The sequence below is a fragment of the Leopardus geoffroyi genome, chromosome B2, assembly GCF_018350155.1.
Source record: "Leopardus geoffroyi isolate Oge1 chromosome B2, O.geoffroyi_Oge1_pat1.0, whole genome shotgun sequence".
NCBI classification, from domain to species: domain Eukaryota; kingdom Metazoa; phylum Chordata; class Mammalia; order Carnivora; family Felidae; genus Leopardus; species Leopardus geoffroyi.
In genome coordinates this window covers 75349751-75376250 of record NC_059332.1, presented here as the reverse complement: position 1 = coordinate 75376250, position 26500 = coordinate 75349751, and the positions used below count along the sequence as shown (strand labels likewise).

Genomic DNA, 26500 nt, shown 5'->3' with positions numbered 1-26500 from the left:
GAGAAAATACACTCACATACTGTAAGTATAATGGAGCTATAGTACCTTACTGATTGTGAATTCCAGTCTTGGGAATGCAAGAGAGAGCAGCAAACGGATCCTCCTCTGTTTTTCTGTCTAGGAAGTTGAAGGTTAAGAAAAAGGATACAATTATGTATTAGAAAGTCATGATGAGTTTGGTAAACCAAATGGTTTTCACAAAACTCCACTACTTTGTAACTAAGAGACACATTATAATGTTTGAAAAAAATCACTTATGGACAACAAAAGTATCAATTTATAAGGAGTGTAGACAATTTAAAGAATTCTTTAATTTGGATAGGTTTATTGCTTTATGATGAGCTAGCAAGAAAATAAGAATGCTGTAGAACACAATCATAACTTTTGAGATCATCAGCAAGAATTTGATAAAGCAGGGTACTGGGACATATGGATCATGAGTTTCACTTGTGACATTTCATATGTTCTTCTACTTTAATTGTGCTTTTACTGTTTAAATGCCTTCGTTTGAGACACCTAGAACATAACACTGTTCTTAAACTTTGCAGGTCTACTTGGTTAGGTGCTTTAGTACCTCATGTGGGTTTTAAGGCCTGGTGTTTTGATCCAAACATTCATTTAGGTGTTTTGAAAATTGTGGGTTTATTTATTTATTTATTTTTTATTTTTTAATATTTATTTATTTATTTATTTATTTTTGAGAGACAGCACAAGCAGGGAAGGGGCAGAGAGAGATACAGAATGTGAAGCAGGCTCCAGGCTCTGAGCTGTCAGCACAGAGCCCAATGCGGGGCTCGAACCCACTAACTATGAGATCATGACCTGAGATAAAGTCAGATGCTTAACCAACTGAGCCACCCAGGCACCCCATGTTTACTTATTTATTCTGAGAGAGAGAGTAGAGAGCACAAGCAGGAGAGGGGCAGAGAGAAGGAGAGACAGAATCCCAGGCAGGCTCTGCGCCAATAGCCTGATGCTCACAAACCATGAGATCATGACCTGAGCCGAGATCAAGAGTCGAATGCTTAACCAACTGCGCCACCCAAGCACCCCTAGGTTTTAATTAACAGTATTAACATAAACTTAGAAGAAAATTGAATACAATAGCCTTTTCAAAATGCTTGTCTATCTCTTCCAGAAAAGTTTTTTGAAATGAAGAAAGGACAATGTAAAGATGCCCTAGAAATTTACAAACGATTTCTAACTAGAATGACGCGAGTATCTGAATTTCTCAAGGTTGCAGAGGTAAGTAATATTAAGCTTTGTTGGAAAAACATTCCAACAAAGAATATTAATTTTGTTAATATTAATTTATGTATCTGGAGTCAATAGTAGGGTTTATAATATGTCAAGACATTCTGTCCCAGAGCCCCAGTGTGTTAGGATTGGAAGTGAACTCAGAGGTCATGTCCTCCAGCTTCTCATCCACAACTGTATTCTGCACTCCTGCATCCCAGTTAATGATCATTCTGTGTTCAAATACAGGTGTCCTGGACACTCAGCAGATTCTCAGCTCTGCAAGGTGGTTCATCTCCCCTTCTAATTAATGGCGATCTTTGATTGTAAGGAAGGGCTTCCTTTTTACTGATCCCTGTGGGGAAAAGCCCTTAGGAAAGTCTGTGTATTGTTGTTAGTGTGTAGAAGTCATAAATATGACCTTCTTACTTTGTCAATGACTTAAACACAATGAAAAAATTAACCAGAAAATTTCATTACTTTTATGAAGTTTATACATTGTTTCTTAAGGATATCTCTTTGTTCTTAATCATAATAACTGTGTAACCATACAGTTGGTGTTCCTGAGGTTACCTGTAAGTTAGTGTTTTATGAAATCTAGTTACTGATGAATACTGATATTGGAAGATATGACATTGTTACTATAGTCCTTTGGCAGGATGACCAGTTGGTTCTTCTCTTACATGTCAGTGAACGAATTGTTAGCACTAACTGGAGTGCTGTGTAAGGGGGGGTTCTGAAGCATATGATGCCATGGATATTGGACATTCATGCCATGTTTTTGCTGTTTTTGCCATTTTCAGAATATAACACCAGAACAAGCATTTTATACACACAATTCCAATGCACTCTAGTCCGTGCATTATCTATCTTTCAAATTTCATCTATTCACAAGGAATAATAATTGTCACATTCATATTAGGAGACTAAAATAATGTTATAAAGTGCTACCTCTTGACCTTTGATCCAAATAGTTTGTAATCAGAATAAAAGTCTTTTTTTGTATATAATATGGGAAGCAGTAAAGAAGAGCGTATAGGAATTACATATACATTAAAGCATATTCATGTGTACTTCTCATGGGTTTATTGATGTTGGTTGTCTTTAAGGAGGGATAGAATTGCTTGAAACTTTCACTTTTGCTACCACACAAGTTTTATTTTTTGTATTTGATAAGATTTTCCTGTGGTTTAGCCTTAGTTATCAAAATAATCTAGTAAAAATTTCCCTTTTTTTCTGTGAAAAGATCAGTAATGCCTAAGCATCAGAGCTGAACATCCTTTCATTGTTTCATTAATTCTTGGTGCACATGCTAGTCAGTTTTCCTATCTCTTACTGTATACGTTAAGGTAAGGAGCTGGGCATGTGACAGCCTGGGGTATATGTTTCTCTAATCGCTAAGGCTGGGTTCAAGGTCTTCATGAGAAAGGGGTATTTATTGATTCATTCTGGATTTTTTTAATGTTAATGTTTGTTTATTTTGAGAGAGAGAGTGTGTGTGAGTGAGCAGGGGAGGGGCAGAGAGATAGAATCCCAAGCTGAGTGTGAAGATAGAATCCACACTGAGTATGAAGCCTGGCACAAGGCTCAGTCTCATGGCCATGACATCATGACTTGAGCCAAAATCGCACATTTTACTGACTGAGACAACCAGGCGCCCCATTCTGTTTTTAGATGTAAAACTTTATTTTATGTCTCTTGATAACCTCATGTCAGCCTGGGCCCATGTCAGGCTGTCGAAAAGAAAATATATAGAAATTCAATGTCATTCTGAGAGTTTCTCTTCAAATAACTGAATACAGTATTATACTTTTATTTGAACGTTATGACCAGGACTTTGTTATAGAATGATACTAATTTACAAAATTATTTTTCATAGAATAAATGCTAACCCACAATGGGCTAACAGTAACCATTTGTGTTTTCTTTATTTAAGTTACATTGTTCATAATTTAGGCATTAATTGTTTGAATACCAGTGTTGAGTGGTTTGGTTATGATTGGTAAATACAGAAATTTCTTAACACATGTACAAAGCTTCCCTCTCTACCAGACAGCTCTTGTGTGGTATGCATATGTGTGGACTCATACCAAATAGTTACCTTGTAGTTAGTGCCATTTTCCTGAAGAATGTACAGAAGACTTGCAGAATGTCATTTTTAAAATACAACTGTGTATATTGGCTATTTGGCAAATGTTAATGAATTGTCTGCCATACTAAAAGAAATATAGACTTGTCAAACAACTATTATGGAAATATTCAAATATCCCAGAAGAATTGCTTAAAGTGTAGAAAACTTCCCATGTTTTGAATTCTTACAATGAAGTCTCCTAAAGCAGAGAACTGAAACTTTGTAAAATGGTTGTTTTATAGGTAATAGGCGTTTTTGCTAAACACACTTCCTTTTTTGTAGAAGTAAGTTATTCTTAGTTTGCTATTCTAAGATAAATACCAAGTCGTAGGAGTTATATCTCCCAGAATATTTGCAGACAGAAAGTGATGAGATTTCTGTAATACAGCCACCCCTTAGCTCAAGCCTTTAATTACATTATGGTTCAGAAGTTCAGGTGAGTGAAAATAGCAGTGTCAAGGAAGAATTCCTAAATTATGTCTTTCTGTTCAAGAAAGTTGTGTTAACTATTTAAGAGAAACACATCACCTTTTGCCAAGAAGATCCCAATATTAAAGATCCATAATACTTTAATTTCAAACATGCTGACTTCATTCATATTAATATTTTAATGGATCACCTAAAGAGGTATTAAAATATAGAAATAAAAGGAATGAAGTTACCTTAGTTTATAATTTCCATAATTTGTAATATTTAAGTGAGTTTAAGGAAGCAGGAGTAGCTTCCCTAAAGTCAGAGTTCAGTCATTAGCAGGTAAAGTCTACACATCTGGGAGGAATCTGCAGCCTAAGTTGCTCTAGAGGGATGAGGGTCAGGGCTCTACCTCATTGGTTCTTCACACTGGGCAATTAATGCTCCCCTCATCTCCCCAGCAACCAATGTCTTGAGACATTTTTAGTTGTCGCAACTGGAGGTGGGGGAAGTCTACAGGCATCCGGTAGGTGGAGACCAAGGATGTTGCCAGTATCCTACAGTGCACAAGACAAACCCCACCAAAGAATTATCATCCCAAGATGTGAATAGTGCCAAGGCTGAGAAACCCTGCTGTATATAGAGAGAAAGCAAAAGAAATAACTTAGTTAAGCATTTGTCACACGGGTAGATTTTCCGACCTCCAGTTTGTCTTATTGTCTTTGTAGGAGCCGAACATTTACGCTTCATGTATTGGCTTCTGCATTTCCATCAACATCAAAGCAGTTCATTTCTCAAAGAGAGAGACTTAATTTAACCCACTTTGTTCCTTTGAGCCTAAATTTCATTATTTACATAAAATGAGAGAATTTAAGTTATGATTTGTGTTTTTCTCCAAATTTTTATTTTGAATTGTTTTAAAATCTACAAAAGAGTTGATAGAGCATATAGTGAACACCTATATACTCTCTTCATTGATTCACTTCATTAATATATTCCCATATTTTTGCTTTTTCTTGTTCTTTCTTTCTCTTTTTCTGCTCTTCCTCCCTCCCTTACCTCTCTCCCCAAGCTACCAACACTAAAAATTCACATATGCTTTTACCTAGTAATTCCATTTCTATAAATGCATCCTACAGATGTATCCACGCAGGTGCAAATGGTGTGTGCAACATTATGTGTAAGGCAAGAGATTGGAAGCAACTTCAGTGTTTGTTAATACATGACTCGTATAAATAAATAATAGGAAAAGACGCTGTTGTAAAAATAAGGAAACTCTATGTGTTAATGTGGATATAGGTCTAAGATACATCGTTAAATGAAAAATATAAGCCCAGTGTATGTAATACACTATTATTGTATAGTAACATGGGAAGCGAATATGTATTTATATATTTCCTGTTTCCTTGGATATACATAAGGAAACTCTGGAAGGATACATAAGCAACAAACAAAATGGTTCTCTGTGGGAAGAGGGGTGGATACTATACTCTGAACAAGTTATTAAAATGAACATTCCCTGTCCAGAGGACTTACTGAGTATAATTAATTTAAATTTAGTATAAGAATTTTGTTTTAGGCTTTTAGTTGCCATTAGCCATGGAGGAAACCTTTACATTTTATATTTCAATTTCTTAAGTCTTTTTTTGGGTTCCAGTAAAATTCTGTGCATTTGTTATATCTAACTACATTAACAAAATCATTGCTCTGTTATATTGAGTAGAAAACTACACAAAGCATATTTTCAAAGTGAGATTGACAATTCTTTTATACCAGGATTGAGCCGTACTTAACTAATCCTGTGGGTAATCTGTTAAATGCAAAGAAATTAATTTTAAAAATTCCCATTAGTAACTTATTTTTTTTAATCTGCAGCAAGTTGGAATTGATAAAGGTGACATTCCTGACCTCACACAGGTAAGTGATTCTCTGAATAAAAAGTATAGTATACTTTACTATACCCCTATAGTGGTACTTTACTAAACCACTATAGTGGTTTGCCATAAATTACCTAGGGCATAGTCTTGTAAGCATTTAATGCATTTTGAATTTAAGTCAGCCAACTTTCCTGGAAATTATTTTGGCTTGCTTATTTTTTCTAGCTATTGAATATATTTCTGGAGATAATGTGAAGATTTTCCTGCCCATTTAACACAGTTTCTTCTTTAAAGGCAACTGAATTTACTTATTGAGACTGTGTTTTCATTCTTCAACTTGATTCAAAATGAAACCTTGAATAATGTTTGAAAAATGCTTTATGAACAGTGACTATTGGTAGGCATGTAGTCAGAACATTAGGAATGTTTTTTCTGCTATTCTCCTAGTTTTTAACATTTCCCAGGCATGCACTGATTCTTGACTCCCCTGTGAAGTGGAAGAAATTCTGTAAAAGAACCTTTAAAAAAAAAAAGTGCTAGTGGTAGATAAGTGATTTTTCTAGGGACCATCTAGTAAGCAAAAGCAATAGTGGTGCCATCTTATCAATCTTTTTATGTGTCAAGAGGGCACACTGTAGCGTTCCTAATATGTAGAATCAAGACCATTCACGTGTGCAGAATTACTTTGTGACTTTTCTCATAATTGGCAGGAACTGTTATTATTTAATCAACTCTTTACTCTGTTATGGTAAATTCTATCCCAAACATGTCCTTTAACTAGAGACAGTGAGATGATAAGAGAGAATATAGAGCTTCTTGCATACCAGCAATGAATGTATGAGTTTCCTGTCTTTGTAAATAAAAACTAATTGTAATAGAAGGAAATGTTCATAATGAAAAATACCCAGTTTTTAATAATGTCAAAATGTATATAATAGACTATAATCCCTTGCAATGTTTTTAGATTTAAAATAATATTAACCTTAAATTTTTATTAAAAATTAGAGAACCCCAAAGTAATAGTCTCTGTATTTATGTTATTAAAATACCAACTAAATACCAATAATCTTTCATAAGTAAAATTTTGAGAACAATTCAAACATGATGGCATTGTACTTTTTGCCTTAAAAGTTGGGAGATCACTGCTTCTAGTAGACAGAATATTAATATATTTTTGCTATTATGAGAAGATAATGTTCTTTGATCAGATATGTACCTGAATAAGATATTAGTATCATTTTGGATATGGTTTAGGTATTAAGTATGTAAAGTACCATTAAAAATTTTTTATTAGATATGGACGCATGAATTTAATAACGCTGTAATAAAAAGTGAAGACAATCAGTATGCTTTCATTTTAAATTATTTAATGATAATAAACATTTACATTGTAGTTTGGTAAAATAGCCCAGGTAAATAATACATATTAACCTAAAAAAGGTAGATATTAAAATGTTTTGCTCAATGAATAGCTTTTAGAGATAGTAAATCACCTTTATTTAAACTGTATAGACCACTCTCACTGTGGAATAAAAGTAAAACTATCATATCAGGGAGGCTCTCAGTTAAGAAAATAGACCCTCATTTGTCTCAGTTCGTACAGTGTTTGAAAGAGACAAAGTTTAAAAGAATGCTTAAATACCTTTTTGTTTTTAAAATTAGAAAATTGTAGGTATCATTGAAAGAAGGATTCACATACTTGGGTTTAATTTTTAATGTTACTATAGTATTCATTATCACTTACATAATCTCTTCTCAAAAAGGCCAGAGACATATTGTTTAACGTTGTACATTGTGTTACTCTAATTTGGAGAACAGGTATCCAGTCCTTAAAGAAGGTAAAGTTGTGCCCTGGGTATTCTGTGGTAGAGATTCATTAGAATCTGGTATCATTCTTTCCTCTGCTATTTTAGTGTCCTTAAGAGCCACATAAACTTCCATATTAACATTTATTCTTAAATTACTTCTTCACACACACTTAAGCATTCCCTAGTTAATTTCTCCAGCATATACTTAAATCTCAATACAAGAGTATTGAGTGCTTCTGAAATTTCTTAGTAAGTAACCTAATTGTGATTTCTGTTAGGATTGTGACAGAGCTAAATATACTTCCTAATTCTTATTTAGAACCCCTTCCATAGGTCTACTGGAGACTTCTAACTGATCTGGCAGTTTAGACCCACTATGATGGTATGGTCAGGCAGAGCTGGAATGTGAACTATTCTAGGGTTAGTCCTTTAGACAGTGTTAGACCATGGTTAATCTGGAAATGGGTCAGGGATACCAGGTTGTGTGGACTCAGTTTAACACCTTTGAGATTAGGTTCTCTCTGCCAGCTCCTGTGTGGCCATTACAGCCACTGAATCTAGCTGTGGCAGTGAACCAAAATACCCAACATGGAAGAGGGCTAAGGAGGAGTTGGAGGTCAGAAGGCTACCTACTGTCTGGGAGTAAGAATAGGCTGCTTGTAACTGGAAAGATGAGAATTCTTACAGCAAGGTGGAGCAGAGGAATTCAATGGACATCATTTTGGTTGGAAAATGCACAATAAATACCAGTGTGGTCATCTGCAGCCCTCTTTAAATAATTTTGCATATAATATCATCAGAACTGCATTTAAATGATTTATGAACATCAATGAACTTTTAACAAAACATTCAAAAGTGCTATATTGGGTGAGAAGAAGAATAATACAGTATCAGAACTGCTTCTTAGCACTTTCCAATGATTTCTGAGATCTAATGATGAAAAATTTGAAGGATCTTTTGGTTGCTTTTTTTCCTGTTTGGTTTTAATGATGCATTAGAATCTAAAGTATCTGAATTGTAGATGAATGCTTCCTTGTTGATCCTGGGCTCACAAGTCGGATTTAAATTTGTTCCAAGAAAAGGATTTTCAAAATATCATTTCCTGTTTGGGGTGTGTATATGTGTATGTGCATTCCAAATTTAAAATACCTCCGTTTATGAAAAACATCTTAAGTTTTCTTATTAGGAATTCTGGTTGATCTGAAAACTGCTGGTAAAGAAAAGTTAAAAAAAAAAAAAAAACACAACTGTCCCACTGATGAATGGATAACTGTGATACATTGCTATTACCTGTTAGCTTTCACAGGCTGACTCTGGTCTTTGGGTTGGTGTTTTCCACCTGATTGGCCCGTTGACTTCAGCATTTTTAAAAATAAGGAACTAAAGATAACTGCTAATTGTAGTTTGTTATTTTAAGTTCCTTTTCCAACAGTAGAGGTATTCTCAAAGTTTTGTTCCTTGGAAATTTGAGACCGTTTTTGTTTATTTGCCTACTATATGCCAAGTTCTACTCCATGCCATAGATAGAGTTAAGGCAGCTGATACTGCTACATTTGCGAATATTGCTATCAAAATTGTTTTTTCCTCCAAAAACACTTGAGGAATTTATTTCTATTACACTTCACATGTCCTTATAAGAACTATAAATGATGAAGCATTTTTAAACCTGTAAGATAAAATGCTCCAAATTTAATTGTATCTGCAATTCATTACAAAATAACTCCCCTTAAAGACAAAAGTCAGTTTTGTAGTCTGCTCTTAGTAAAAAATTGTTTAACTATTATGATTTTTGTGACTGGTACTTTATTTTAAACTTTTCATCCTTAAATTATGAAAAAACCTTGCAAAAAGAATGGAATTGCAAACTGTCCTCTGGTTTTTTGGTTTGTTTGTTTTTAAGAAACTAAGGAAGTTTATAGATGAAAACACCACCTCTTTCTTTGTTATCCCATATTGTTCTGTTTTGTGACTGTAAGTAGCACTTGTCTTTTTAAACCGTTTTAGAATCACATTTTCTTTACTTTGCATTTAACATTTAGAAGACCTATGTCTTATAACCAGGGAGAGGTTCTGTGGCTTGATGTATTTTTTCCTTACTACAATCCCAGTGAAAAAAAATAGAAATAGGAAAATTTTGAAGTTCTATTCCCAGGCTTCCTAGGTTCCATTGTGATGGCAATTATAATAATAAGTATTATGAAAATTAACATGATAATGTTGAAGTTATTGGGTGTTAATTTGCCTAAAAATTGTGAGGCTCTATTTTTTTTCCTTTTAATAAGGCAGTGCATATTCTGTTTATTAAATGAACATGTCTTTATAGTATACTGTTTGTTCTATAGAGCAAAATTTTCCTTACATCTTAAGTTTTTACCTTTTTTAAACTTAGAGATATACTCTTATTTGCAATTTGTTGGAATTTGTTGAGTAAGTCTACTGTCACCTAAGTTATATTTTTAAATCATAATTTTTATAATTTTCTAAATTTATTACATCCCCTATAATCATTACTCTTTCTATTCTAGAGTCCATAATGTTTTAGATAATGGTCACAGGTCTGACTCCTTCTACCCTACCTCCATCACTTTGATGAAGTTAATATTTTTGTTCACTTAGTAACTTATATTTATAAGTTTACATGTTTGGCTCATTTAGTAATTTATATATATAATAATCATATAATTACATATATAATAACCACATAATTGTTAAGATGGCTCATGAATCTATTGGTGAAGTGAAAATGGTATTAGATATCTAGAACCTTTAAAATTAAAAAACTTTAATAAGAATTTTACTTTGTCATTATAGGTACAATGTAAAATGTACAGTTGTTTGAATTTCCTTGAATTCTGTGAGCTGTTTTAGCAGTTAGCATATTAAAAGTCTTCAAAATCAATTTCATATTAATTTGAAGGCTGTTAGAATTTAATGTATCTATAAATGTAGTTACATATTTCATTCGTGGAATGCTGTTCTTTGAATGCTTATGCTGCTGTTAAGGTCTAATTTAGGTTAAAATTATTTAAAGATGACATTAAATTTCTAATGTTTGAGGAATAGATGGAGTGGAATATATGTATGAACCTCATATTTCTCTTTCTAATATACAGTAAATGCCATCACTTTGTATTGCCTAAAATGTTATTATAAAAACAGTTCAGGTACCTTTTAATAAAAGAGTTAAATATATTAAATTTGGCAATACACAGTAGCTTAACATTATCATATTTGCTAAAGTATTTGTTATGTATATAAATTAAGTAGCTCAGTAATAAGAAAATCTTAATTGTTGTTGACTATTAAAGTTGTATTCTTTTCTCCACAACTATCACTTACCCCCCCCCCTTTTACTTAATATAGTAGCAATTTTTCCTAACATGTCAGTCAAACAGAGATAAGTGAGAGTTTACTGTATTTTCAAACCTCTGTAAGTTTGTGTTTGGGCACTTATATTTCTTACTTAGATACAAATACCTATTCTTTTTTCATATGGTCTTATGGAAATATATGGTTAACTTGATTTGAGTTTACTGCATATAAATAGTATCATAGAAAAGTCTATCCAATGTAATCTCTACACTGAAGCCATGCTGTAGTGCTATTTGTTATGCAGTGGGAGTAAGTATATGTACGATGGCCTGTCTGAGATTCCATGGAATTTAAATATTTAAGTACCAAAAGACTTGGAATGAAATCATCTCACATATGTACTGGGGTCCACCCACAGAACTCCACCATACAAAGTTACAGTGATGTTCCAGTGTATTTACTTTGAAAGAAAGCAATGCAGACATTTATTTTTACTTTCTTATTGTAGGCTCCCAGCAGTCTTATGGAGACCCTTGAACAGCATCTAAATACATTAGAAGGAAAGAAACCCGGAAACAAGTACGCATTAGTTGTATATTCTAAATAAGATTAAAAATGCTATAGTCGTTCTTTATAAGAATGAGATATATCATGGTACCATGTATACTACTACAGATTTAGAGTATGCTTTATTGTAATTCTTCTAGGTTCCCTCAAAAACCCCATTCATCCCATTAACTTGTGGCAATGTGACCCCATATATAGGCACTCTTTCTGCAGGCTCATGCAGCAAATTAGTAGGTTGTACATAGGTTGCCTGAACTTGCTGATATATATACCTGCCCTTAGAGGGGATTCACAATATACTGAAAAAGAGTTGCTCATGTTTAAAAATTGAGGCTGTTGTTATTGGGCATATGAGTAAAGCAGTTTCACAGGTAGCCTTGAACATTCTTTTACACTGCCAACCCTGTTGTGAAAGAAAGCAAAGCCCTCAAGTATAGTTTTCTGCATTTTAGACTCTCCTTACTTGAACCATTCAGCATGGCATACTGCTGACATTTTGCTCAGACATCTTTTTCATACAAAGAATAGCAATCAGCAATAAGTCCAATTTTACTGGATTTTCATTATCTTTGTGTTTGGGCACATACATTTTTCACTATTTTTACTCATTGCGTGCAAAAATGTCCAAGTTCCATTTTTTTTTTTCTTCTCTCTAGCAAGTATCAAACTGGTCTATTCACAAGACCCTGTGCTTTTCAGTCTTTGTGCCTTGCTCAAATTACAGTTCTGCTAGTTTTGGATACTGACCTTCCTTGTCTCCATGTGTGTAAATCTTACCCATCCTGGGAAGGCTACCTCATTAAGCCTTCCTTAATCATGCACTACTCTGTGTTGTGGCCATTTTATTCCCACATATATGGTTTAAATAGATTTTCTGAATCTAAAGTTCAGGGACTGTTTTATACTTCATTATCTCCACCTATTCTCTCTACAGAGTCAGCTTGAAATCTGTGTTTGTTGGTCCCAGCTTTTTGTTTATTTCATTTAGATTGACAGCAGAAGTTAACAGAGATGACCTATGAAGTGATCATTGCAGGGCTGTATGCTGATGATGGATTTTGCCTATGATATAGTTATCAAAATGCAACCTCTTTCTGCTTTCTTCTCTCTCGGCATTTGCCCAGAATCTAGATTCATGTCTCAGTGTTACTTTTTGCTTGTTGTTTCATTAGCTAAGTGTCATTTCTATCATCCTTTCCAAGTTAGTATAAAGATCGTTGCATATTTTAAATTTTCAATGATAAACAGTAGTGTAGAAATCTCTCAGGCAGTTATGGCAGAGCTGTTGGGTATGATGCATGGCAGGACTTCTCAGGGGCTCTGTCAAGGTTGTCACCACAGTACAAGGTCTGCCCCTGCTTCATCGTGGCCATGGATGATCAGAATTTTGTGGATAAATTGATGTCAACTAAAAGACATGAGAGTACATTAAGTGACATGGGAGTATGTTAGATGACCACTTCCAGTTATTGCTGGGGCCACCCAGTATTAGAGTATCTAAGAAGCCAAAGGAGTTGTATAGGATTCGAGCAAAAGGAGGCATGAAGCCTAAGAAATGTCCCTGCTCCTTCGATAGAAGGACCTCCAACTAAGGAAATATGCACATCCCCCGGACTTAAAGCCTCTCCCTTGGGCAATGCCTGATACGTATTGGTGAAAAGTCAGCTGGTCTGTACTCTTACCCTCCTCAGGGTCCCCCACACCCTGCACAGAACCACTCTTTCCCCTTGTTAAATCTGCCAATGCTGCAGTCAACAGAAAAGCAGCCTATAGGGTGAATTTTATTAGCCCCAACTTCAAGTCTAAATTCGCCCCCTTGTGGCTGCTGCAAACTATTTTTGGAAAACTTAGCTATGTACACATAGTCACATTTCTAAGAGCAGGGAAATAGAATTTCAGTGTTCTTCTGTTTTGAATTACCTTTGACTGAGCATAATGTTTCTCTCTCCTTTAAAAATCATTTTATGCTTGTCATATTTCTTTTCTGAATTGGCTGAGAGACTGAATATGAACTTGTCTTTTGCTTATTCCCTATTTTTAAAATAAATGAACTATAGTAGTTAACTGTTTTCTTCTTTGTATGTTTGTGCTTACCTGGGAACTTAAGTGAAGGGTGAGTACTACATTGAGTGGCTTTTTTGCATTTGGTTATTACTGAGAATGCAAAAAGCACTCTTAAGACTCCACATTTGGTATTTAGAACATTTATTTAAAACTGATTTCTGTCAATTTTACACATCTGTGTTTTTTCATCATACTTTTTTACTTGTCTCCCAAGGTGACTGGCATAAATGGTTTTGCTTTATTTTGGTCTTCTCAGATCAAGATTACCAGTCTCTCTTAGGTGTATTACTCTTAGATTTTGGAAATAAAGGGTTTTTTTTTTTTTTATTTGATTAGTAAACAAAAGATTTTCCCATGGCATATGGCAGGAATGCCAAAAGACAGTATTATAGAGAAAATTAAAGTTGTTTGTCTTTCAATAGCAGTATAAAATTATTCTAATCTCTGAGTCAAGGAAATGCATACAATGCCACATTTTTAAATGTCTACCATAAAAATATGTATGCTCTTTATATTTAATGGCTTTTATCCACTGATACTTATTTTTGAAGTCTTATATAGTACTGTGCGATATATTTGTATATTTTATGTTTCTGTGATTCCATAGAACAAAAGAGAAATTGATTTTATTTTATATGTGGGTTTACTAAGTGTTGAGGGTACAGGAAACCTGAGAAGAAGTCTGTTGTAATTAAAATTGTTTAGAAGACGTAGATAGGTTTTTCACATCTGTTTTTTTTTTTTTTTTGTCTCTGTCTACCATCTATAACCAAAATTATGTAGAGATTATTATTGTGAATAAAACATAACAAAATGTCCTCATTTGATGGCTGACTATTAACATCTTGGAAGTAAACCTTTGCATTTTCTATGTTTGTCATAAAAACCCATGGATTTGTCTGTAGTATTTCACAGAATTTAGGGAAGGACTATATGGGTCATTCATTCTCTTCTAAAGTTATAATCGTGCTTTATTCTTCCCAACACAGTTCACTATGTACTAGATTTCTCTCATTAAAATTATTAAAATGAATATTGGCTTTTAGCAAATGTCATTATATAAAAGATTGTAGCATTTTCTTTTATAAAGGACAAATGACCAATGGTAGGGTATTAAGTCAATCAAGAAACCGGTGAAAGGAAGCAGTTTGTATGTTGTGTAAGAGAGGAACACACGTGCTGGGCCCACGTGTGTTTTTGTCAAGACAGGCTGGAATGTGAAACGAGCGCAGGCTGGGGCATCAGACAGACTTGGACTGGAGTCTTAAATCCACCATTAACGAATGGTGAGGCTTGGGCAAGTTATTTGCTTCGCTGAGCCTTGAAGCCCTGGGATTTTAATCAGTAATTAATGATGCTTTTTAAAGCTATGGCCAATGGGAGCACACCTCTGTTTCTGACCTCTTGTATGAAATCATGGCAAAGGCTAAGTATGGTACATACAAAGAGACGTCACATTTCCTGACAGTTTAGTTTCACACAAAATAATTTTAAGACTCTTAGTTAATTTTTTTAAAGGAGTACATGAATGTATTCTTATTTTAAAATTCAAATGATAGAGAAATATCAGTGCCTGCAAAGTGCCAGGTGTCGTGTAAAGTGCTGGGGATATAAAGCAATGAGATGGATTCCCTTCCTTCAGAGAATTTAGCATCTAGTGGAAAAGACAGATAACTAAACAGACAAATAAGGTACAGTGTGGTAAGTGGGGTGATGGCTGGACAGAGACAGGAGCTTTTATTTATTTGCTTAATCCATGGGGTAACTAGAAGTGTCATTTAGTAATGGTGCTCATGGAGGAGCTTGGCAAACTGATTCTTTTGCCACTTTTGGTATTTGTACTTAGGTTTGAGCATGATAATCTTTAAATAGCAGGTATTTGCAAATAAAGTTGAATATCAAAGTTATTAATGTGACATATAATAATATATTTCTTTTGCTGCATTCAATAAAACAAAAATTCATGATACCGTACAAAATTTCAGTTATTAAATCTCTGCTAATTTTGTGTTGCTAGTGCTACTTGTGATATTTCCTCTGTAGATGAGTAGAAAGCCACCCTGCCATCCTGAACGACTCTGACACTAGGCTTCCTATTGAAATATATTTTTTCTTCACTTTGTTTTATTATTAATTTATTTTCCACCGACTTGGGTTGGTAAACAGTAAACTGTTGAGGCAGCTGTTTCTGAAGCACTTTGATAGAGATCATGTATAATAGTGCTAGCAGTAATCTCACTAAAAAAATTTTTTACTGCTTTCTAATTTTCTCCTTTAGAAACAAGCATTGAGGTTACTGTACTTTTTCAAGCTCCCACCACTTTGAACATAATAATGGGAATACTTTCCATAGATAGTTTTCACTAGAGCTGTGAACAAAACAAACTTCAGGAGTATACCATGTGGAAGTTGAGACACATTTCAGACACAGAGCTCATAGGGATTTTTTAAAGTCTAGTGTTACTTTTATGCATCACAATTGTGATTAAATGAATCACAGTGTACCTCAATGAGTTTTCTAATTTTTTAAAATAGTACACCAGAGGGTTTTTTTTTTTTAATTCTGTAAAGCACTATATTCCCCAAGTCTTGGCAGCATTTTTAAAATTCCAGTTTTATTTTTGATGGACACGGGCAATAATGATCAACTCAAGTTGCTAGAGATACACACAAAAAAACTTAAGTTTAAGAATCTCTAGTACTAGAAATTGAGTGGATGGAAAATATTGAAAGAGGATGTCATAATTGAATGAAAGAAAAATTATTTTTTAAAAAATAGTTTGTCCATTACTAAAACATCTGCATATAAACGAGTTAGTACTTGACCAAGCGTTACCAAACTTAATTGCTTCTACAAATTTATTCACGTATATTCAGGGGTTTTTTTGGTTGCCTTTTAGATCTGGTGCTCCCTCTCCATTAAGTAAGGTAAGTTTGCTCTTTCTTTTGTTTTGACCATTTTAGCAATTTTTGAGTGTACAGTTCACTGGTATTAACATTCACTTTGTTGTGCAACTGTCGCTGTCATCCCGTTTCCAGCACTTTTTTCATCCAAACTGAAACTCTACACTTTCAACACTAATTCTACATCCTTCTCCTCAGCCCCAGGCAACCCCCATTCTACTTTCTGTCTCTGTGAATTTGACTACTCTAGGTACCTCAAATAAGTGGACTTATCCAGTGTCTCACCTTTTTTGACTGACTTATTTTCCTTAGCATAATATCTTGGGGAATTTATTTATGCTGTAGCATATGTCAGAATTTCCTTCCATTTTAAGTCTGAGTAACATTCCGCTCTATGTGTATACCACATTTTCTTCATCCATCCGTCAGCGGTCACTGGGTTGCCTCCATTTTTTGGCTGTTGTATGTACATGTTCCTTTCATCAAAAACCAAAAAATAAAATCACCATGATCCAGAAATTCCAGTTTTGAATATATACATACTGAAAGAAGTGAAAGGAGAAAGTCAAACAGGTACCTGTCCTCATGGGTCCTCTATTAGGACTAGGTTTTTTTTTTTTTTTTTTTTAAGTAGGATAAATTTTCATACTTCTATATTTCAACTGAAAATAAATGTAACATTTTACCAGTTACAAAGCACATGCATGCTCTGAATCACAGCCCTGTGAGATAAATAAAGCACATGATTTTATACGTGTTTGGTTTAAAAAGTCAATTGTAGTTGGGTGTCTTTCTGCAAGCATGCTTTTTAGGCAGTCTACTATAATAATTTTAATAATTCTTTCACCTCCCTCTTTTTTGGTATATTGGAGGACACAATTGGGATTATCAACGACAATAGTATTTTTTTCCCCTAGGTCGGTAGTTCACAGCTACCATTGTACTTTTTCGGGAAAAAAATGTAATAAATGTACTCTTTCATCTATGACAGATTTCCATTATGTGATTGCTGTTATTACAGACATGAAGGATATCATTATGACTGCAGTGGTAGTTCCCATACACCCTGTACTGTGTCAGTACCGGGCTGGCTGCCTAAGATTCCCTTAGGCAGCTCAAACAAAAAGATCCCTGGTGATTGTGTTATACAACCAGGTTTAAAATCATTATGTCTATGTGAAAAGTCACAACGTATGACTGCAGAGTAGAGTGTGGTAAAAATTATGGCATCATTTGGGATGATGTCTCCACATTTTGGCCAAATGAAATTTAATTGGTATTTTCTTTTTGTAATAACAGGATTATTCTGGTTCTGTTTCCCTAGCTCTCTCATTTCTTCAGAGCTTATGGTTACAAGGCAGTGTTTAATGGGTCTTTGAAGACCTTCATTTCTGCATTTATGTTGGTAGAGTAATTGTCATCATTAAGTTCTCGGTGGTATTTTCATAAACATCACTTTCCAAACTTATTTGCATGTATTGGTTTAAAAAACACTAATTTCTTTTAGAGGAGTTGTCAGTATCCACAATGGATGACCTACAAATTAAATTTTGTTATTCCTTTATATTCCCTTGATAATATTTCATGTTCCATTTGAAAACTTTTAATTTTTGGTGCAGATAAAGGCTTGAGTTAACCTTTTCTGAGCAACAATATCCATACTCGTGTGTTTGTCTTTCTTGACTGCTGAATGCTTAGCACTTGTGTAGCTATTGAATTGTGACTTCTTGATTCATGGACAGATAGTATCAGACAAATACTGTTTAAGTCTAAAACCCCTAAACATTATCTCCTCAGTCCTTTTTCTAAAAATTTATTCCTATTAAAGCTTTCTTTTTAAAATTTTTTTTAAATGTTTATTTTTGAGAGACAGAGCACGCAAGCTAGAGAGGAGCAGAGAGAGAGGGGGGCAGATGATCTGAAGTGGGTTCTGTGCTGACAGCAGCAAGCCCGACATGGGGTTCAAACCCACAAACAATGAGACCATGACCTGAGTTGAAGTCAGACACTCAACTGACTGAGCGCCCTGCCCCCACTGCCCCTAAAGCTTTCTTTAAATTTGGTCTATTTGAAATTAGATATCCATTTACAGCAGTATCTGATAGCCCTTGGTTGGTCTTAGTCTTCGTGTGTTTTACTTGCTATTATATAACATTTCCACTTATAGAAGTAAGTATTGGTGGGCTGGTTTGAGATGTTCTATTAATATTTCCCTTGTAGATACATGGAGAATTAAATATAGCAAATAAAGAGAAATGGAATTAACAAAATTCTCAACAAAATTTTTTATTTTTAATATTAACTGACTATTAACTCTTTAAAAATCAGTCCAGGGAGGGGCACCTGGGTGGCTCAGTCAGTTGAGTGTCCAACCTTGGCTCGGATCATGATCTCACAGTTTGTGGGTTCGAGCCCGGCATCAGGCTCTGTGCTGACAGCTCAGAGCCTGGAGCCTGCTTCAGATTCTGTGTCTCCATCTCTCTGTGCCTGTCCCCTGCTCTCTCTCTCTCTCTCTCTCTCTCTCTCTGAACAATAAATAAACATTAAAAAACATTTAAAAAAAATCAGTCCAGGGCACCTGGGTGGCTCAGTCAGTTGAGTGTCTGACTTCGGTTCAGGTCATGATCTCACCATTCATGAGTTCGAGCCCTGCATCAGGCTCTGTGCTGACAGCTCAGAGCCTGCCTTAGATTCTGTCTCTCCCTCTCTCTTTGCCCCTCCCCTGCTTGTTTTCTCTCTCTCTTCCTCCCTCCCTCTCAAAAATAAATAAAAAATATTTAATAAAAAAATAAGTCCAGTGCAGGGCACCTGGGTGGTTCAGTAGGTTGAACATCTGACTCTGGATTTTGGCTCAGGTCCCAATCTAACAGTTGTGAGATGGAGCCCTCTGTCGGGCTCCACAGTGAGCATGGAGCCTACTTGGGATTCTTTCTCTCCTCTCTCTGCCCCTCCCCCACTTGCAAATGCACACTCTCCCTCTCTCTCAAAAATAAGCATTTTTAGGGGTGCCTGGGGGCTCAGTCAGTTAAGCATCCGACTTCGGCTCAGGTCACGATCTCATGGTTCGTGGGTTCTAGCCCCACATCAAGCTCTGTGCGGACAGCTCAGAGCCTGGAGCCTGTTTCAGATTCTGTGTCTCCCTCTCTCTCTGCCCCTCCCCCACTCATGCTCTGTCTTCCTCTGTCTCAAAAATAAATAAACATTAAAAAACATTTTTTTAAACAAATAAATAAGTAAACATTTTTAAAAATAATAAATAAACCAGTCCAGGACAGGAAGTGTTAGATTGTATTTTACTTTTTTAGTTTTATCTTTGTCACATTAGGGACTGGATATAGTCAAGACACCCTTGGGGCGCCTGGGTGGCGCAGTCGGTTGAGCGTCCGACTTCAGCCAGGTCACGATCTCGCGGTCCGTGAGTTCGAGCCCCGCGTCGGGCTCTGGGCTGATGGCTCAGAGCCTGGAGCCTGTTTCCGATTCTGTGTCTCCCTCTCTCTCTGCCCCTCCCCCGTTCATGCTCTGTCTCTCTCTGTCCCAAAAATAAATAAACGTTGAAAAAAAAAATTAAAAAAAAAAAAAAGACACCCTTAAGCTGTCAGTGGCTTGAATCTTGTTTATGAATTGTTCTTTGCCATCTGTGAATTATTTTGAAAGTTAGATTTCCAGAATTTAAAGGCATCTGAGAAGACTTTATATGAAGTCTGATTAAGATGTGAAGGAAAAAGAATGGGCTTGGTTTTATAGCAATTATTACAATTGATAATTTTTTTTCACTTTTAGCAGCTAGTGAGATCTTTCCTGCTAATTTTATGTTTAGGAAATATCATTTAGCCTTTATTTTAAATACATGACTAGAAGTCATTGCAATATTAAGCCAAATATTTTCAACATAATTTTATATAAACTACATTTAACTTTTAAAATTTGAAACCTGTTTTGTCCAATATTGATTGCTTATTATAATTCTCAGTTTCAAATTTTCTTGAGTTTTTCCCTCCCACAGGGCATTACCCAAAAATTGCCGTGAATGTCATAGGTCTGCAGAGTTGAAGTCCTGTTGCTCTGTGTCCTTTAGATTCTCATTTGACTAGAGTGTGTTGTGCATCTTCACTTTCAGTCTTCTCCAGCCACAACCGTTACGTCTCCCAATTCTACACCAGCTAAAACGATCGACACATCCCCACCAGTTGATTTATTTGCAACTGCATCTGCGGCTGTCCCCGTCAGGTTAGTTAATGAGCATGTAGTGAACTGTTTATTAATATTTTCATTAGGTTTTTGTTTTATTTTTGTGTGCTGAACCGCCATGTTTTCGCAAAATGAAATCTAGTCCTAGTAACATGATAGTTTGGGCTATTTTTAGGTTCACAAAATAAGTCCTTTGACATTTTAGTCAGTTCCCTAGGCCTAGACTCTGAAAGCATCAGAGAGACCTAAGCTGTGGAAATCATCTTCTTGCTCAGACATTTAGGAAAAGAGGTAGAATAATGGTACACACACTTAAATGATACGGAAAATGCTTTCTGAAATTAGCCTCATCTTGTGTGAAACTTAAAGGGTGTCTTAAGGTGCTTTAAAACAAAACAAAACAAAACAAAACAAAACAAAACCTTGCAAGTGTGGGCCAGTTAGCTGGTACTTATGAGGAACTCAGACACTGGTGGTAGGAAGAGACCATCAGGATCTTCCTAATCAGCTTTTATAGCACCTAAATGTCATAACAGTAGTGAGAAAAGTGGGGATGACTGTGCACTGTGTACAAATCTCAGGGCTGCTTACAATGAAGCCCCAACTCAAAGAGGCCTCCTCAAATCATAATTTTAGGTCACCTTTGTTTGGTTGTTGCCTTGAGAGGATTGATAGTATCTGTGACTTATTATGGATGCCCTATATTTGGAGACCTGAATTTTGAACTAAGCAATAAACCCACATAAGGTACCCATGTTAACTATGTGTGTTACCCCCTGCTTGCTTAGTTCTGCTTTTTATAATCACAGACTTGGTGAAACCAAGTCCTTTTTGCATCCGTACTAAGATAAATTGCTTCTTATAAAAGCTTTGATTCAGGTCTTAATGATAAATATGTTTCCCTATCCTGACTCTTAGACCAGTTATATTTATGAAGTGAATATCAAAATTAGGCACGTTTCATGTGCTTTGAGAAAAAAAAATATGTCGAGGAATCCTGTCTTCAAAAGAATATCACTTGAAAATCTAGTATGTGAAAAAGATAAAGAGGGAACTGCTATTTATGAGGAAGGGTGGGGAATCTGGCACCCTGGTGGATTGGTACCTGGTCTGGTAACCTCTAGAGCAGTGGGTTTCAAACCCGAATGAAACACCTGGGGCCATGTTAAAATGAAGATTCTGATATAGCAGGTAAGAGGTGAGACTAAGACTTTATGCTTCTAACAGTGTCTCAGGATGTTACTGGCTTAAAGACCACACTTTGAATAGCAAAGCTCTAGGCTCCTCCTTGGAACTTCTACAGATGGAGGAGCTTTGAAAAGCACAGTGCCAACTGAATGAGAATAAAAAATACAGAAGTAAATTTTAGATGAGGCTTCTTATAGGCAAACTTGATATGTTGTAGTTTAACTTAGAAAAAGGTATTATTTTTATTTTATTTTATTTCATTTCATTTATTGTTAGTAATTATTCATTTTAATATTCTTTGCTTTCTAAATTCTTAAGACAAAATTTTTTTCCATATAAAACAATTTAGAAAATAGAGAAAAGGAAAAATGATTCATGATTCTTACTCTAATACCTTTAATATTTGGAGTACACTTCCTTTTATCACGCTCATAACCAGCACTTCACATGCTACCCCGTGGACATTAACGTATTTAATAAAATTCCCCCTTAATTTGAGGCATTTAGGTTTTCTCCTTTAATTTCTGCTTTATGATTTGTTGAGTGACCCATTGACTGAGGTTTGGTTTACCTGTGTTATTGCATATAAAACAAGAATTGGCAAACTATGTCCTGTGGGTGAAATCTAGCCCGCTGTTTTTATAAATAAAGTTTTATTGGAACAAAGGCACATTCATTTGTTTATGTATTGTCTGTGTCTTATTTCATGCTACACTGTCAGAATGGCATAGTGATAGACCATCTAGCTCACAAACCTAAAAACTTCAGCTTCTGGTCCTTTTCAAACTAGTTTACCAAGGCTTGGTATTGAAGAACATGTGCTGTACTTTCCAAAATACTATTCTCTTCCTGGATTTAAAATATCCAAAATCTTTCATGGTTTCTGCATCAGTCTTTATTTAAAAGCATCTTCACATTATAAAATTTTAAAATCTGCTGTTCAAGTTGCATTCTCCTTTCAGCACTTCTAAACCATCTAGTGATCTTCTGGACCTCCAGCCAGACTTTTCTTCCGGAGGGGCAGCAGCAGCCACGGCACCAGCACCAGCACCACCTTCCGGAGGAGCCACTGCGTGGGGAGGTGAGTGAAACCAGACAGCCGTGTCGTCTTTCTGTTTAGTTGTTTTTACTCAGGCTGTTATTGTTATACTTACCTTTAGTTACCCAAAATGTTGCTAGGAGCTTAGAAAATGCCAAGAATGACATCTATCGATTTAGGTATATATTGAGAGAGACAGAAAAAGTACCTATAGTACAGTTAAAATGTTCAGGTAGTCATATGGTTTTTATTTTAAGAGTTGTAAAAAGGCAGTATTTTTCTTTGCTATTCTAAACCTCTGATTATTTTGGGGGGCACCTGCTGGCTCAGTCAGTTAAGCATCTGACTCTTGGTTTCGGCTCAGGTCATGATCTCATGGTTTGTGGGTTTGAGCCCCATGTTGGGCTCTGCACTGACACTGTAGAACCTGCTTAGGATTCTCTCTCTCACTTTCTATCTTCCCCTCCCCTGCTCACACTCTCACAAATAAGTAAATAAACTTTAAAAATAAAATAAAATTCTAATTATTTTTAATAATTGTTTTCTAAAAATTCAGGCATTAGAGAATTGGGTGTTCCCATGAACAGCACTTGTAATTTAATTTGTTCAGGTGTAACCTCCTTCCTGGATTACTTTTATACCCACATTGGTTTTAATTCATAGTGGATTTAACTTCAGCCAGTTGAAATCTGGGATAGATTCTTGTTTGTGCCAGAAAAGATCCATGCTAAACTAACTGAGAAGAATTTCACCTAAGTGCTTGATTCCCATTTTATTCATGGATTGTAGAAAAATTAAACTTTTATAAGTATTTGATTAAAAAGCAAATTAAATAATAATGAAAAATAAGTTAATTACTGCATAATTCTTAGTGCTGCACAGAGTTGGTTTTGAATACCTTGCACTGTTGCACCAAACTATCAAAATAATTTTTTTAAGTTTAAAAGTGATTCGTACAACTATAGGAACAACACAGAGGGAATAACATAAGTAATGTAGTGTAACAGGAGGTGCCCCATCATAGCTCCCCACACACAGAAAAAGTAATTTGGCAACTATCCGTGAACAAAGTGCCTTTGTGGGAGCTTCGGGATCCAGGTAGGAGGTTGCAAAACCCCACTGGAGCCTAATACCAAGGGAGGTTGTTTTAAGAAGGCAGGCCTACGCCCACATAGGGGGCTCACCACCCTTCCTCCTGGCTACAGACCTGGAAACATCACCATGCCTCTGTGGACACATTTATAGTCCTGTTTGGCATTGGTCCTGCTATCAGCAACATCAGCAAAGGGACCTAGGAGGAGCCATGCTTGCCCTTGCCTCGGGTAACACGTCTGCTGACCTTGGTCTCAGCTGTCGATTCTGAAATGGCCTGTGACCCAGCTCCAGACTCTCTCAGTCATGGTCTGGGTGCAGTCCTGCCTGCACAGGAATCCAGCAAGAGACACACCTGTCTGTGCCCCCAGAGGCAGGCCCAGTGACCTTAGTCCAACCTCAGATCCTGAAGCAGTCCTGTGACTCAGCTCCAGATCTGCCCCACATAAGGGAGCATTCCTGCCCATGCAGGGACCCTATGGGAGACAAGCCCATCTGTGTCCCTAGAGGCAGACCTGCCAACCTTGGTCCCAACCTTGGTCCCTTGCCCCCATGAGCAGCCCTATCATGTCCCAGCCCCACCCAGCTATGGTCCAGGAGTAGACCTGCCTGCCCAGGGACCCCGTTGGAGCCACACCTATCCATGCACTTGCCATCTTTGGACTCATCTGCAGACCCTAAAGTGGACCCTTGTCCCAGTTCCAGTGCTACTGACCAGGGTCCTGAAGGTCCACTCAGGGATGAGGCAGAATTGGAACCCATCCAAGCCCCTGGCAAGAGGCCCACCAACCATGGACATCATAGTATACCCAGCAGGTAGCCACATGACCCAGCTCCAACTCCACTCACCTGTGATTCTGTTCTGATACTCTAGGCAATGTCATTAGCCCAGAGCAGGTGAAAGTCTTTACCTGCCGAAATGAGTCCTTGGAAGAGCTGTTTACTTCTTTAAATTCACAAACACCGACACAAGACTACATGGATCATAAAGAATCAGGGAAACAAACATGATACCACTAAAGGAAACTAGTAACATTCTTAATAACTGACCCTGAAGAAATGGAGATTTATGAATTGCCTGACAAAGAATTAAAAGTAATCATCTTAAAGAAGCTCAGTGAGATGCAAGAGAACACAAATAGACAACAAAACAAATCAAGAAGACAATACGTGAATAAAATGAGAAGTTTAATAAAGAGAGGCCATAAGAAAGAGCCAAAGAAAAATCCTGGAGCTATAGAATATAATGACAGAACTGAAAAACTCAATAGAGAGCTTCAACAGCAGACTTAATCAGACAAAATAAAGAATCAGCAAACTCAAAGATAATTATAAGATAGCAGTTAGAACAACAAGAAGGAAAAAGAGTAAAGAAGGCATATGGGACCTATGGATGCTATCAAATGAATGAATGCATGCATTGAGGGAGTCCCAGAATAAAAAGACAGAAAAAGAGGGGCAGAAAGGTTATTTAAGGAAATAATGACTAAAAACTTACCAAATTACGTGGACATGGGTATGGATATTCATATTCATGAAGTTCAAAAGTCCCCAAGCAAGATCAACCCAAAGAAGACACAATATAATCAAATTGGCAAACATCAAAGATGAAAAGAAAAACCTAAGAACAGCAAGAGAAAAGCTACTTGTCACATAGAAAAGAACCCTGATATCAGCACATTTTTTCAGCAGAAACCTTGCATGTCAGGAGTAAGTAGGATGACATACTCAGAATGCTGAAAGAAGGGGGAGTAAAAAACTTCAGCCAAGAGTACTATACCTAGCAAAGTAAAAAGATCAACCCATCAAGATGATATAACAGTTGTAAATATATATACACCAAACATTGTAATACCTAAATATATAAAACAAATATTAACAGAACCAAGGGGAGAAATAACCATATTGTAACAGTAGAGGACTTTATTATGCCACTTTCAACAATGGATAAATAATCTAGGCAGAAAATCAATAAAGAAATAGTAGGTTTGATAACACCTTACTCCAAATGGGCTCAACAAATATATACAGAACATTCCATCCAACACAGAAGAATATACATTCTTCTCAAGCACATATGGAACACTCTCCAGGATAGATCATAAGTTATGACACTTACCAAATATTAACAAATTAAAGAAGATAGAAGTCATATTGCTAACCTCAGTGATAGAAACTAGAAATTAGTAACAGAAGGAAAATTGGAACATTCACAAATATGTGGAGATAAACAATATACTCCTGGACAACCATTGGGTCAAAGAAGAAATCAGAAAGAAATCAGAAAATATCTTGAAACAGATGAAAATGGAAACATACCAACACATATAGGATTCTACAAAAGCAATTCTCAGAGGAATGTTTATAGTGTTAAATGCCTACATTAAGAAAAAGAAACATCTCAAATAAACTATATAGCTTTATGCCTCAAGGAACTAGAAAAAAGAACAAACTAATTCCAAAGTTAGCAGAAGAAAGGAAATAATAAAGATTAGAGCAGAAATAAATGAATAGAAATTAGGAAGACCATAGAAAAGGTCAGTGAAACTAAGAATTGATTTTTTTGAATAAACAAAATGACAAACTTTTAGCTAGACTCACCAAGAAAAAAGCAAGGATTCAAAAATGAAATAATAAATGAAAGAGGAAACATTACGGCTGATATTATAAAACTACAAAGGGC

The 26500-nt window shown here is 35.8% G+C and overlaps 1 protein-coding gene across 14 annotated transcripts in view; it reads left to right on the top strand.

The window, feature by feature from the left end:
• SNAP91 (synaptosome associated protein 91) overlaps positions 1 to 26500 on the top strand; it is a 149027-nt gene that overhangs the window by 64509 nt on the left and 58018 nt on the right. For 9 of the 14 annotated variants that reach the window (XM_045498920.1, XM_045498923.1, XM_045498921.1 and 6 more), the window contains exons 8-14: positions 1139 to 1245; positions 5654 to 5695; positions 11284 to 11354; positions 13450 to 13455; positions 16307 to 16334; positions 20428 to 20537; positions 22649 to 22767. In XM_045498920.1, coding sequence (XP_045354876.1) covers positions 1139 to 1245; positions 5654 to 5695; positions 11284 to 11354; positions 13450 to 13455; positions 16307 to 16334; positions 20428 to 20537; positions 22649 to 22767 — 483 coding nt within the window. The remainder of the gene's footprint in view (positions 1 to 1138; positions 1246 to 5653; positions 5696 to 11283; positions 11355 to 13449; positions 13456 to 16306; positions 16335 to 20427; positions 20538 to 22648; positions 22768 to 26500) is intronic. The other 5 variants (XM_045498925.1, XM_045498924.1, XM_045498918.1 and 2 more) reach the window with 1 other exon arrangement.